This window comes from Notothenia rossii, assembly GCF_949606895.1.
Source record: "Notothenia rossii genome assembly, chromosome: 7".
In the NCBI taxonomy this organism is placed as follows: domain Eukaryota; kingdom Metazoa; phylum Chordata; class Actinopteri; order Perciformes; family Nototheniidae; genus Notothenia; species Notothenia rossii.
The window spans coordinates 66402587-66417046 of record NC_136905.1 but is presented as its reverse complement, the minus strand read 5'-3'; the positions used below and the strand labels follow the sequence as shown (position 1 = coordinate 66417046).

General features: G+C 41.8%; 1 protein-coding gene across 5 annotated transcripts in view; it reads right to left on the bottom strand.

Moving 5' to 3' along the window:
* Positions 1-14460, bottom strand: part of dlgap2a (discs, large homolog-associated protein 2a) — a 197307-nt gene that overhangs the window by 49368 nt on the left and 133479 nt on the right. For all 5 annotated transcript variants that reach the window (XM_079693769.1, XM_079693770.1, XM_079693772.1 and 2 more), the window contains one exon: positions 5275-6422. In XM_079693769.1, coding sequence (XP_079549895.1) covers positions 5275-6422 — 1148 coding nt within the window. The remainder of the gene's footprint in view (positions 1-5274; positions 6423-14460) is intronic.

The following is a 14460-nucleotide window of genomic DNA, read 5'->3' as shown; positions in this document are numbered from 1 at the left end:
CTTGTGTTAAAGAGCATCTTGCAGGTTTTTTCTACATTTATGCTCAAACTTGCTTGAAAATTACAATTTAAAAAGTGAATGTAGGATTTGATATGTTTTACGAGACATAAGGGCAGGAATTCAGAGGGAAAGGAGCAATTTTGAGCTCTGCACTTAAAAACGGCTTTTTTTTAAGGTCATACGTCAAACGCGTCATATTAGATAACAAAGGGTAAACATCTCCGCTCTCTGACCGCGGGTATAGTTAGTAGTTGCATTGAGTTGAGCGGTTGTGTTTTAGTGAGCTGGTATTTTTACATTGTATTTCACCATTTGTAATCATGGTGCAGTATTGTGTTTGTGCAGGTTGCACAAATACCAGCCTGTCAGGACATCGAGTCCACAGTAAAAAGGACCGGAGCTAGCCTTCGTTCCTGGGTGCGTTGTGCATCCTCCACTCACCTGCTGCAATCAGCTGTGCACCCTCCCCGACTACACACCTGCTTTCCATCAAGCCATTTACAACGGCATATCAACGGAGGCTCCACAACCTTTCTCCGCCAGATCGTCAAGTATCACCCGTATCTCGCGTCTCCCCTCCGCAGCTCGGAGCTCCACACTACAGCACCGTAGTGTGGAGTTGCATTAGGTAACGCGAGATCCGGCTGATACTTGCGCGTTAGTTTCTGTTATGGATCAGTATCAACAGTCCTGCCAGTAACGTTACTATATTATCAATGCTACGTTAGTTATAGCCTGATATATGATAGCTAACTTCACAATGTTGTGATGTGAGGTTATCTAACATTCTGTAGCTAACGCCGGTCACTCACCAAGATAGCTGCCCAGTTCTCCACTGGTTCTCCTCACACCACAGCTCAATTTCTCTCCGATGGCCGTTATTTCTTCTAATCCTTGGCTGCTCCTGGTCTCTTGGACGCCTAGCAGGCTCATAATTATAAGGTTGTGGTCCGTCATATGCATTCAAATATTCATGTTCAACTTCTTCTGTGTCCTCTGTGTCGAAACTAGCATTGGGATCCATGTTTATTAATACGTTACACCGGCCGCTCTCCCCCTTGTTTCCCCCATGTTATGTCACACGCGGGAGGTCAAGTGCCGAGGCTTTTTTATGCGGAAGTGAACATTTCCTACAAAAACGACGCCAGATGTCACTGTAGTGTATATTTCTGTATATTTTTGGGAAAATCTCGTGTATTCATCATTTCCTACACATTTATTCACAGGTGTCTTTAACCTGGAAGTTGCTCTTTAAGGGAAAATATAATAAAAATCCTTGAACATTTAATTTCCAAATAACAGGGCCAACCTTTCTCCGACTGTTTGCTTCCAATGGTGACCCACTAGTGAAAGTCAGTGTAACATTCATAAGAAATCCTGTAATGCTCCTTCCTGTGGGTGCATAAACAAACCCGAGGGGAAATAAGATCACTTTTTTTCCTATTTAACTACTGTATAGAAAAATATAGAAATATATTTGATATATATATTATAGGCTACAGTAGAAAATATGTGTATTTGTTAAAAAATATTATTATTAAATGCTCCATTATTTAATCAATGCATAATTGTAATTTGGTCCCTAAAATCAATGAATAATCGTGATTAATGCTTGTAATCTCAATTTTAATGAAAAAGATATGTGATTATCATGTTGGCTAAAATCATGCAGCCCTAGAAGGGACACATCCAATAGAATAAATACTAATAATACAAGTACTGTTAAATAAATAAAAAACCATACTAATCAAGGTTCCTTATTTAACACCTTGATGTTCTCAAAAATTAACTACTTAGTAACGTTACTTACGTTTGGTAATATATATCCAGAAAAGAACACAACATGGCTTTAACTGTTATATTAAAATACTTCTTGACAAAAAAATGTTTTACTAAAGCAGAACATAATGGTATTAAACTTAAAAGTCGATTAAAATCTATTGATTTGGCCTGAGAGATCAGAGGAACACATAAAGTCACGACAGAGACACAATTAAATAGCTGCAGTCAGACAACCTTGTATAATCAAAACAACTTAGTTTTAAAACACAAATATAAGCAGATGCTCCCCCACAGGGTTGTAATCTCAAAGCCACGCTGTCGACTCAGACAAATGAGATCAGTAACACGTATCCACAAACTGCTGTCTGATCCCGGGGTTCCTTGGACGAACATCTTAATAAGTACTGGGTCATGGCCTGATAGCTATCTGGGAAGCCTTTAATAGAAAGTTAGGGAACCCCTGTGTGTGTTGATGGTGTTACTGTAGCTTTCAGTCACAGTGCCAGTTTTGTTTCAGCTGCTTTGCACTTCCCTTTTGTAATTTAATCAGCAGCCTTTCTGCCTCTCAAGCTCCACCTTTGGCAAGCCAACATGGCAATTAATTGGCTTATTAAATCCCTTCGCAATGCCCTATCGGCAAAACTATCAAAGACTAATCCTCCCTTTGTACAACAGTACTGTACGCAGCGCGAGAACAGAGCAGTGGACATAATCAGGGCTAAAAGTTGACAGTAAGACAAAGTTATTGTGCTGTAAAGTTATGGGCTAGGTGCAAGGAAGGTGGGGAGGCAGGGATAACAGCAGTTGCTGCAGCCCAGGTGTATTTGCATATCTCATTTGGAAAGTGTGGGTGTAAGAGAGAGCAACCCCGACACCTATTTTCACAAATTGCTGAATTTGTTATTCAACCAGGTGTGTGCCAACAAGTGATGAATCTGTTGCCATTATCACCTCCATTCATTGTGTGTGTGTGCAGGTGTGTTTTATTTTTTGGGAGGGGGGGTGGGGGGTAGGCTAATTGGGGCTTATTTGTGAAATGACTGAGAGCGATATATTATGCCAGGCCTGATCCCGCAACATTTGTCATTTTAGCGAAAGAGCAGCTATTTTAAATCCATCTCTGTCTGCCCAAATATCCAGCTAATCGATCTCTCATACAAACACATCTTATTTCGCTCACACACACAGACACACACCTGATGCATGCACGCGGATTAACATTTGAATCCATCACAAGTTGACTCATTTCTTTCAGTTTTCTGTCTTATACTTCTTATAACACTACAGACGTTTTCATCTCTCTGTCATCAACCAAGGACGCAAAAAGGGTGACTAGCACATCATCAAACCATCTGGTGTGCGATAAATGAAAAAAAAACGCGCACACACCACAGACAGAGAGTCCGTACTGACACTAGACTCCTAGGATGCAGTTGATGTTGTTACAGTTCAGACAGTTTTGGTTAATCCCAATTCAGCAGCAGCAGGAAGTGAAAACTTCTCAATGTGACCCCTCGTGTGTGCGAAGTATCATTCCAGACTTTTGGCTCTCTCTCTCTGCCTGACTGCTCTTGGTGATGAGCATCAACAGTAGCCACAAGGAGCAAAAACAGCCATCTCGTTTATTCCCCTCCGCTTCCTGGAGTATTCCAAAGCATCCGCAGAGGCACAGACTTTGGCGGTGTGCATCTTCAACTTTCTCTCCTTTGGAACATCTCCCTGAGAGGGCGATTTATTCTCCTCCGGGGAGGGAAGATGTGTCACCCTGCACGAATTGGATTGATAACGCTGGGCTAAATATAGCCCTGCGGCAGGAAGGAGGATATTTTTAGAAGTGTTTATAGTGCCTCGCCTTGGACACTACTTCAGCTGAATGACCCAATGGAAGTAAGAAAGGCGTGGGTGGGCACTAAACACTGCGACTCTCTCATTGAGAGATTACTGCACTTAGTGGGATTGTTCAAAATGTGAGTGGATGAGTACAATTCCCGTCTAACTCCAAATGATCATCTATTCGGTTCAAAAATAAAATTAGTCCTCTAAAACATTTTCTGTTCACAGAAGTTTAGATTGAGTGGTTTCTTTGGCTCTACTGGTTGATTTGAGTAATGTATTGGCTTTCCATTTACAACAGTCTCTAATCCATAAAACACACTCTATGTTTAGAGCGCTGAGTATTTTAGTCTTCTCTCCTGCTGAAGTGCTCACTTCATTTTGGCTTCAGGCGGTGCTTACGTGATGCTATCAGATATCACATTGTTGTAAATTGAGTAGCGCTTTTACAGAATCTATTTTCCTTGCTTTGGAAATTTTTGATTTATAAACATGCTTTCTCGACATTTTTCCCTTTTATATACCCTCCAGCATGCATATAAAACCTAAAACCTTGGAGACACTTCTTTGTAAAGTGCTGACTCACTCTGAATTGATCCCCTGGGTGCTATGGGGTCTCCTACAGAGCTGATCAAGGGTATGTGCTAAATGATGTCCTTTTCTCAAGCCTGGAACTTATGCAAAATCGAAGCAACAACACAATACAAATCAACATTGATTGCTGGTCTTTTTTTTTTGGATCGCTGACTCTTCCCCTCCAGCAAAGATCATTTATGGAGTTAATTGATTTGTCCTGCTGTGCTAATCTCTTTTGCTGCCAGCGACATGTTGAGCCATAAGACAGGTTCACATTGTAAAATCCACGAAAAAATCTCTGTCTTTCAGATCAATCGAGAATCCAGCTGAGATAAGCAACTTTTTCACGGCTTGTGGAAAAATATTGCTTTCTGTTGGACATTACTGGCTCAAGATATAGGACTGCTGCATGTTACATCATGTTGAATGGATGCTCAATCACTGTGGGAAAATAAATGGTGAATGTTTCTATCATCGCTATAATTGTTCAGCACTATCCAATCACTATCCTCTGCTACCAAAAACCTAAAAGTACCCATCTTGTACCCTACTCAATGGGAGTTTCACCAAGAAGTAGTCTGCAGAGACATACAAAAAGCAACTGTTGTGTATAACTTGCGCAATACCCAAGACTGTATTAAACAAGTGGACTTCGTGCCAGGTCGGAAAAGGTACACCAATCAGAAATTCCTTAAACCTGTATTATTTTTAACGGCTAGCAGGGGGCTACTCCACTGGTTGCAAAAACTAGTCCCATTGTACAGAAGTTTATGAGAAAATCATCCTACCTCTCACTTGATTCATTGCCTCCGAAAAAAATGTATTCTCATAAAACTGAGTATGCTGAGTATGTTAAACAGAAACCTATCAATCCCGAAAGAGGCGAAGAGATGCTTATCTCTTCCCCGGTCCCCACGCATGTCCAAGTATGGTCACTAATGGCTCCAGAAAAGAAGGTGGCCACTGCCAAATTGCCTAACTCAAGGCTTCAAAGAAAAGTGTCCGAGAACAAATCGGCATCAATGGGGCCATTTATACAGTCTATTGTTTTTCTCTTTAAAGACACAAAAAAGCCAAACTCACCTGAAGATAGTGGCAGGGCCTGATGTTGGGCTTGAGGTCGCTGGGTGTCATGGGCTTCTCCAGGTTGAGGGAGGACTTCCTGTAGGCCTCCTTGGCTTGACTGACCGTCAGCGTTGACCAGGAGCTCCTCTTCATGAACTTTCCCTCTGGCGCCATGCTGATGCTATCGCAGGCTGAGCACTTGACATCGTTATTACTCTTGGATGTCTTGAGGGACAGGTCTCCAGCTAGGTGGCTATGTATCGAGTCAGGGTAGCAGTGGCCGATATGCTCCACAGGATGCCGTGACATGACGCTGGGTGTTCTGTATGTACTGTCACTATCCAGGTTGTCATCCGAACTCCACCAACCTCCTGAGCGCTGCTTGCCGCTTCCTTCAGATTTACGTTCTTTGCTCTTGCTGCGTTTGTTGTGTTTATGGTGGCCTTGGTGGTGGTGATGGTGGTGGTGCGAGTTGTCCCGCTGCGAGTCGCCTTTGGTACCGTTCATCTTTGAGGAACCTTCCAGTGAGTGCGATTTTGTGAAGAGCTTCTGTACAGAGTGGACTAAGTGGCGTATTCTCCCCGGGCTTTCGTTGCGTTGCTCTGTAGTCGTGGTTGTAGTGGAGGTGCGTTGGTATTGCAGCGTGTGGAAGCCATCCCGGTGCAGCGGCATCTGCTTCTCAAATTGGTCGAGGAGGTTTGCTGGGATTCTGTTCATTTTGCCGCTACCACCATGCGAGGACGATCCACCGTCATCTCGGGGGTCCCTGCTGCCAGAGTTGTTGCCCCCGCTTTCCCGCGTTGCGCTGCCGTAGTGCATGCGGGGGAAAGTGCTACTAGACATGGAATGGTCCGTGGCCGACATGGAAACTGGTATGACCATGCATTCAGAGTGGATGGAGCTCCGTGGGGAGCAGCGGTGGTGACTCTCAAGGGGGCAGCTTTCTGTGGGGCTAAGGAGGTAGGAGGGGGGGCGTGAGTTGCTATAGTGGAGGTGGTGGTCCAGGGCATGGTCGTATTCAGCCAGGCCGCAGGTGTGGGCTGAGATGGGAGAGGTGAGCTGGAGCTGGGCAGGGCGGCCGCCAGAGAGACCCTTCATGTTCCTGGGTGGAGGGGAGTAGCTGTCCTCATCGAAGTACTGCGTGGGCGACCATGAATACTGCTGGTCTGAAAGACAGAGAGCGAACATTAGAGCCACCCTCGGGTAAAAAAAGCATTTCCCCTAGAAAAAGCAATCACAATTCACATTTAATGATGTGATAGTACCACATGACAAGTCCTCGGACAGGTTGGTCATTATGAACCTTACTCACACTCTCCTCATACACTTCAACCACAAAGGACGCGAAAAACCAGGAAAGTAGCACATCCGAAAAGTGAAATCAACAGATTGTAAGGATAAAAAATATGTCCTTTTTTCCACCCTTCTATTCAGGTATGTGACAAAAATACGGCTAGAGAGACAGGGAAAAAAGAAAAGGCAGGCGACAGGTAGGAGCCCACATTGCCATTTATCCAATGCAAAGTGAAATAATAGCCTATCACTCCATGGTGCTTGTGTCATCCGTCAAAGCCCTGAGGAGAGCGCTGAGAGGCATACGGCGGGAGAGGTGTCCTTGGGAGGCGATCAGCAAAAACGCCCTCCCTCCCTTTCTCTCTGTTGGTAATGTAATCTTAGATTAAAACCCTATTCTGAGTGATCGGTCACCAAGGGCAGACGTCCCACCACAGTATACCAATGTATGTCACTGTAATTACAATGTCCTCCCTTTAAATCACGAAAGGGGGGGGGGTTAAAATTCCATGTGGGACAGGGAGCATGCTGCTGTATGTCATGCATGACCCTCTTAATTACAATTAAGAGTTTAACTGTAGAACAGATTCCAAATACAAGGGTTTTCAAATAAATGCATGTTTTGGTTAATGAAGTTTAAATGAGCTATGAATGCTAATAAGTGATGCCATATAAAGTGTCAAAGTGTAGAATGTTATTAAAAAAAACGCGTCAACAATATCTTTATTTGGTAATACAATAATATGTTTGTCTGCCGTCTGTTTTTTGCCTGAGCTTTTCTCCTGTATATTGTAGGAGAAATGCTCAAGTAATGTTTCAAACGTATCTGCACACTGTGTTGTGAAATAGGAAACAAACAAACAATGTTACGATCTCAGGCACGTAGTATGTAGGACCCAAATGCAAGACCCGGGAGACAGAGGTAAAGTATTTGTTGGATACTTTATTTTCCAAAACATCAAACAAAAAGAAAACGCTCACGCAGTGAGGAATCAAAAACCAAAGAGTTCCAAGAGCATAGACCTTACGTGAAAACAGACAAGACGAACTGACACTGAACACTGGGAGACAGGGGAATTTAAACACAGGGTAACAAGGCACAGGTGGGAACAATCAGGGGTGGGGCTGACACTGATGGGAACAGGAGACACACGAGGAGTGACAGGTGAAAACAATCAGGGAATTAGACACACCAGGGAACTAACGACAGAGATGAAAAACACAGGGAAAAGGACCAGACAATAACCCAGGAGGAAAAACATGACAGCAAACACCCAAACCTAGACAGACAACACTAAAACCCGTGACAAACAATCAGAATAACCATATCTAAACTTGCTTGCTTGCCAATGATACGCCTCATGAACCCATGCACCTTCACAGTAAGATAATAAATTGAAGGAGAGTTTTTATATGCTACGGAAGGGAGTTTAGGGGGCTAATTGTCCCCTTTTTTATTATATCATGTACTGATGGTATTCTTCCATAGTACCCCTTAACACAACTCTGCAGCTTCCTGTCTGTTTTCATTTTTTCTCAATGAGGGAAAAATGTGCCTTTTTTTAATACCATTATGGCACACTATTAATATCATTGGCGGTTTTAAAATGGTCAAATCAAAGCAGCAGAACCAGAGATAACTTTTTTTATGGTAAAGGCTACATTAACCCACAATGCAACTCATGCTAGTAGTGGCTAATGCCGCTAGCCTTAAACTAGGAATGAGGAGTGGTCTAAAGAGGTCTGGTTTTCTTTTCTTGCTTCAAACCTTGAGATTATTTATATTTTCACACGTTTTGTCTTTGGCCCCAACTAACTCTTATCACTTAAGTCAGTTTATCAAACTTTGTGCAAGCCCCTCTGGAGCAACAAACAGCTTTATAAAACTTTTTCACAAAATTAACTTGCACTCCCAATATCCTCTTAAAAGATTACGATGTGTAAAATTGTTTTTTAAATTCCCCTTTAATCGTGGCGTAAAAAACTGAAAAAGTCAAATGAGGAAGAAAGTCGTCATCCTAATTAACCTAAACAACCTCTCGGGTCAATCCCGGGGCTCTTATTTCAATTTCCATCTGCTGACGGACAATGAACAATAATCTGAATGTTTAATATTTGCCTCGAGCAAAACAAAACAAAAAATGAAAGGAAAATGGCTCTATCAGATACTAACCTGCAACAGGAGTTGGAGAAATTCATAACATCCTTAACAGTTATAATGTATGCCGTACTATGCAAGATGTTTAAAATACCAGACAAATTGTTATTCATTATAATGCAAACATTATAGAACATTGCATTACTACCAAAGCCAAAAAACTATTTTAATTGTAGCTCTTGTCACACTAAATCTGCCAACCCTTCCTGTGAATACCCAACAATCATTCAGGAATTAATTTCAATGATTTGATGCTTTGAATTCGAATACAACTGTATACTCTTCTCTCATACAAACCAGACAGACAAGTACATCTCTATGAAAACTCCTCTGGGCCCTGTCAGAGCACACTCAAGGTGTTACTGACTCCATCCAGGATTTCCCTCCTGATTATTTTCTCAATAGCTCTAAGAATACTGACAAATCCCCCCCCCCCCAAAATACCAAGATCACAATGACTTACTGCTGTTGTGCTGTTTAGTGAATTGTGACTAAGGGTGGAAGCTCCTTCTCATCTTTCATTAAATGTATTCCATTCCAACTTATTTTTAATGAGGTCTAAGATCTCAACCCCTGAGGTGCAGCCTTGCTCTTCTGTTGCTGCCGTGCTCCATCTGTCGAGATGAAAAACAAATTCTCCTTGTTTACCAGTTTCCTCTTATGAGGATGTCTAGCTTGGCTTCCTGTTTTAAAATGAATCCAGGCTACTCTAAGCATGCATGAGGAGAAACAAAAAAGATGGGTTATTGTTCCTCAGAAGGGACTGTTTTTGGAATGCTGCACATAATATGACCATCTAAGACATTGCTATGGAGAATATTTTATCTGAACTTCATTAACCCGAGTAATTTAATTTCCTGTTTGCTAGTAATTGCAGCAGAATGATGACGGTGCATTATTGATTGATGCAATGCTACACTTCTGTCTGAAGTTATGTCACTGTCTTACCTCAAGGTCTTTCTGAAGGCTGACTATTCCTTGAGGTATCTTGTGGAGCTGCGCTGAATGAATTACCTACCGGCAGAGTTTCGGCATTTCCTGGGATTATACGACAGATGACAGACTCATCCACCCTCCATATCTCTTCCTCCATTTTCCAACCTCCTTCTCTGCTAATACAAAATTTTAGTTTAGCTAAAGGAAAGAAAAAAGTTGACGTTTGATTCAAGGAGTAAGTTGACAACAAATTGTGAAGGTTATTTATTATTTAAGCGAGGTGGCTAAAGGGGATAGATGCACTCTGAGTGTGCATCCTTTTGGCAAGTGCTCTGCAAACAGGGAGACAAGTATCTGACATCTGTGGACAGGGAAAGGGCTTGTTGTTTTTAACACAGATACCAGCACCTGCCATCACATTATCGGCTTTCTGGCAAGGGTGCCAACTGCTCCGAAGGACTGCTAGACTGGAGGGTGAATTTGGAAACTGGAGAGCAATTAAAATTCAACACAACATAGAGCTGCAAAATTCTCTTTGGAATTCTGGCTATAAATGTAGCTAATAATGACTATGCAAATGAAGGCAAATTAGAATATGTGATATATTAAGATAGGAAACGGCAGGGATCCTTAATGTCTTAAAAAGGCTTACGAATTCGACAGACACAGTTCTCCACTGCAGACATTTTCCAGTGATAAGCAAACATTTCCTCAAATAAACCAATAAGCACATTCTGCAACCATCCAATCATGTCTGCCTTAACACCTGAACCAAAATCCAGCTCTATAATGTTGTCCAAATCCTCTGGGCTCGGCGGTGATAAATACAACGTACGTCTGAGTGACACGAGGTGTGGATGGGAAGGGAAACAGAGTCAGAGGCTCATTTATTAGGGGCTTCTGTTCTGTGCTGCTGCGCCGCAGTGTGAGTAAAGGTCGTTTTGCTCCTCTTAACACATTAGCATTTAAATAGCATTATATCTGCACTGAGTATCAGTGACAGCTCCCACTCTTCCACTTGCTCAAACCTTAACTGGAGTTGAAAACAAAGTTAAAAGATAATGAAGCCACTGGACTAGACTGAGAGATCAAAGGCATGCGACCTTCAGACTTGGCAGTGGTTAGCATGGTGGCTAGCCACCGCACTATTTAAGAGAGGATTAAGATAAAGGGGACTGCGAGAGAGAGTCCCAATGTTTAAAGGGACTTGTGATGGCAGCCTTTAATGTTTTGAATCGGCAATCGGATCCGTCATGTCTGTGTTATCTGGCATCAAACACCCCAAAACAGCTTCAGTACTCCAATTTGTATTTTTGCCACCAGTAGATAATTTCTACACAGAATGCAAACGAACCCAAAGGACTGGATAGCATCTGCCAAGTTCATTTCAATTGTACATGCTGTTGAATTCACTGAAATGCATCCACTGTGCAGAAAATGTCAAAGACGGGAACAAATCTTTAGTAGCTGTAACCAAAATGGTTTCAAACATGTTTCCAGAAAGAGCCTTTGCTAGCTATTCCAGAAGCAATACTTTCAACTGGCAAGAGGATAGTCACACCCTTTATTTTCTAAGCAAAACCAATCGATACAGCAGCTTTCTTATCCATCTCCCAAAGGTTAAATGCAGTCTTCCAAGAATTCTGGCCCTTTCTTTAGAAAACCAAAGGCTGGGAAATTCTGTCCTCAACACTTGAGGGCAAAACAGCAATGGTCTGAGCTATTAGAGGGGAGAAGGAGGCAAAGCAGCATATCTGTCAGCTTTGCAAGCCCCATGATATCCAGCACAGCAGCGCCGATCAAAATAGCGCTGCAGCTTACGGCTTTGGCAGATATCCCGCTCACTTGTCCATCCAAATGATAGCAATGGACGATTCGTGCACACATTTCAAGAGTGAGCATAAACTGAACTCGCAGAATTTAATTTCTTATATAATAAATCATCTGAGCTGTTGCCAACATCAAATGGGAGCCAATCACTTGTCACTAATATTTCTCTCCATATACCATCTGTCTCTGGCCATGTTTCTATGACTGACGCCTAATGCTGACATGAGCTGACAAACAAAGACTGTTGTATATTGAGTCAGCACTGCATGTGTCACATGTAGACATGCGGTGTATGTTAGTGAGGTTACTCATGCAGTTACACAATGGGGGAGGACCTGCTCCTACAACGGGTAATACATCAAATTGGAAATTCATGCTGGGGTGATGTAGAGGCAAGCCAGCGAAACTGAATCTATACTGTACAGTGTACACTAACAACAATACACACCATTAAGGAAAGCGACAGTCCACCCACTCGCTTCTGGGAAATACCAAGTGACACATGCTTGTGAGTATGTGATGAATTTTGTCACATACTGTGTCACGTGTTAACACTGCGAACAATCACTTTGTTCCTTCAGTTGGCAGCTGGATCTGCTCTAACACAGTGACTGCATTTCATTCTGTTTTAGCTTTTTAGATTTGAAGGTTCTTTGTATAGTAACATTTACATTTGGTGTTAATACCTGTCTCTGGTCTGATTTCTTAAAAATACTTTTTCTTTTATTATCCTTATATATTTCTTTTTTTTTTACCTACTATTGCAACTTATTTTTCTTAGATTGTTCATGTTCGCACCACCAGATACCAAAGCAAATTCCTTGTATGTGTAAACGTACGTTGGAATAAACTTGATTCTGATTCTGATTTAGCTTTTAAAATAAAAACCTTTTATAACATGTAGACTTTCAATTTTGTCTCATTATGTTTTGAAGTTTTGACATTTAAAACAGAACATTTAACTGAATTATCTTTTATACACTAACCTGTTTTTACTTTACATAATTCATTTTAACTATATAAAAAAGTTTAAATCGATCTTTATAATAATCATTAGTTGCAACCTTTGTATTTCTTGTCAACTCTAGACATAATATACTATCACTATCTGGGAGGTACCTTGTTTGTGTTGTTTGCACCTATGTTATACCCCATTTCCATAATAAGGAAGATAATGTGTACTTAAATAAGACGCCTTCTCCCAACATAACACCTGAAGCTGTCACACCAACACAAAATTGAAAATATTTAAATAAGATGCAGCATGTAAAACAAGTGGGAGACCTCCTCCCCCTCAGCAGAGTTGTTTTTGGGAGTTAAACCACCCAAACAACAAGCAAAAACATAGATCCATAAATAGACTCCCACATTAAGTGATATTACAGCAATCTGAAGATGGTCAGACGGTCACAATAAAACCAGCAGTTCTGTGATTAAGTAAACTTCATTCATGCTGAAATCTTGATTTCACATCACATGATATACTCCCAAGAAGAAACAACTTCAAATAAAACATTAAACCCCAAGGTGCAATTATTCACATGCTGATGTTAAACGGCGACCATATAACCCTTGAGCGTTTCCTGTTGTGGCTATGCTAACACACCTGAGAGGCTGTCTGGATGGGACAGATGGCACCAAGAGATCCCCCCCACCACTCTCCGCCCCCCCTGCCCAGCAATCAAAGCCTACACCCCACTATTTCTGCCAGCAGGGGGGAGGTTTGCCTGCATGCACAGAAGTTTTGATTAGAGCAAGAAGAAGCATGCAGAGGTGTGTGGGCATTGTCTACTGAGCTTTTGTTAAAGTATAATGATTAAAGGAAGACAGTTTGTGTGTGCTGGTATGTTTTGGGGAGATTACAGGTAGAGAAGACAGTAAAATGAACAGGAACTATAGCAGATCATATGCATACTCCTGTAAACTAAGTCTGTCAGCCTCGGCACTAATCTCTTCAAAAATGATTAAGTTATTAGCAGGCTGTCCCAACAAACGTAAATCCGCAATTTTTCTTTCCTCCAGCACCCAATTTCACCTACAGAGTGGCGAGCTAAAGGCGGTCATAGTTTTTAGCTGCAGAGAGATTATGGTGGCCAGATAAGGAGAAGCCGCTGAATGTCTGAATACTTATTGTGAGCGCGCTAATGATGAAGAGTGTTATCTGTGCTCACTCAGCGCTCCTCCTCAGCCACCCCCCAATCCCCCCTTTCTCTTTGCCAGTCAAAGTGGGGACATAACTATAGGTGGCAGAAAGAAATTTAACAAAGTGTCAGGCTCAGCGTTCCTTCGTCCTTTCATGAATGACGCTACTTTTGTGCTTCCCAACTTTCGTGCTTTCTGGTTCCTATTTTTATATTCTGCAAAAAGTATCTCCTATCCAGCTGATGTAATTCCATCCCACACAACTTCACAACAGTATAGATGGTGACAAATTGTCTTGCTCTCTTTGTATCGTTTCATATTCGAACAACAATCTCTTCAATCTAAATCTTTCTAAAAGCCCCCATTTTATGTACAACAGCCACTGAAATTGAGTCCAACAATGCCCCCCGTGCAAACTCTTGCCAAGTGTGGTAGATTGCATGGGCTTGCATTTACATGGTGGAATCATAAATCCAGCACTGCTATCCAGCTATGAATAAATCATGCTGAATGTGAAATTCTGCCACAGGAAAAGCCCTGCGTGTGAGAGAGAAAGAGAGTAAGATATGTTATGTAACAGCAAGGAATGCATTCCCAGGCAACTTGCTAGAGGAAACCTCAGAAGTGTTCCTGGTTGCCATGGAAACGTGCACTCAAGTTCCTATCCTCTGCAGTCGCTAAGGAGTTCGGGACAAAATGAGAGATAATTTGATGTTGTCACACTATTATTATTTTCAGGGATGATGTAAAAAATGAATAAACAGACGTGTCAAAGGAAGCCTGCTAAGAATAAGAATAAGGGTGATCTCTCTCTCTTTTTATATAAATATTTAAAGGGAGGGTCT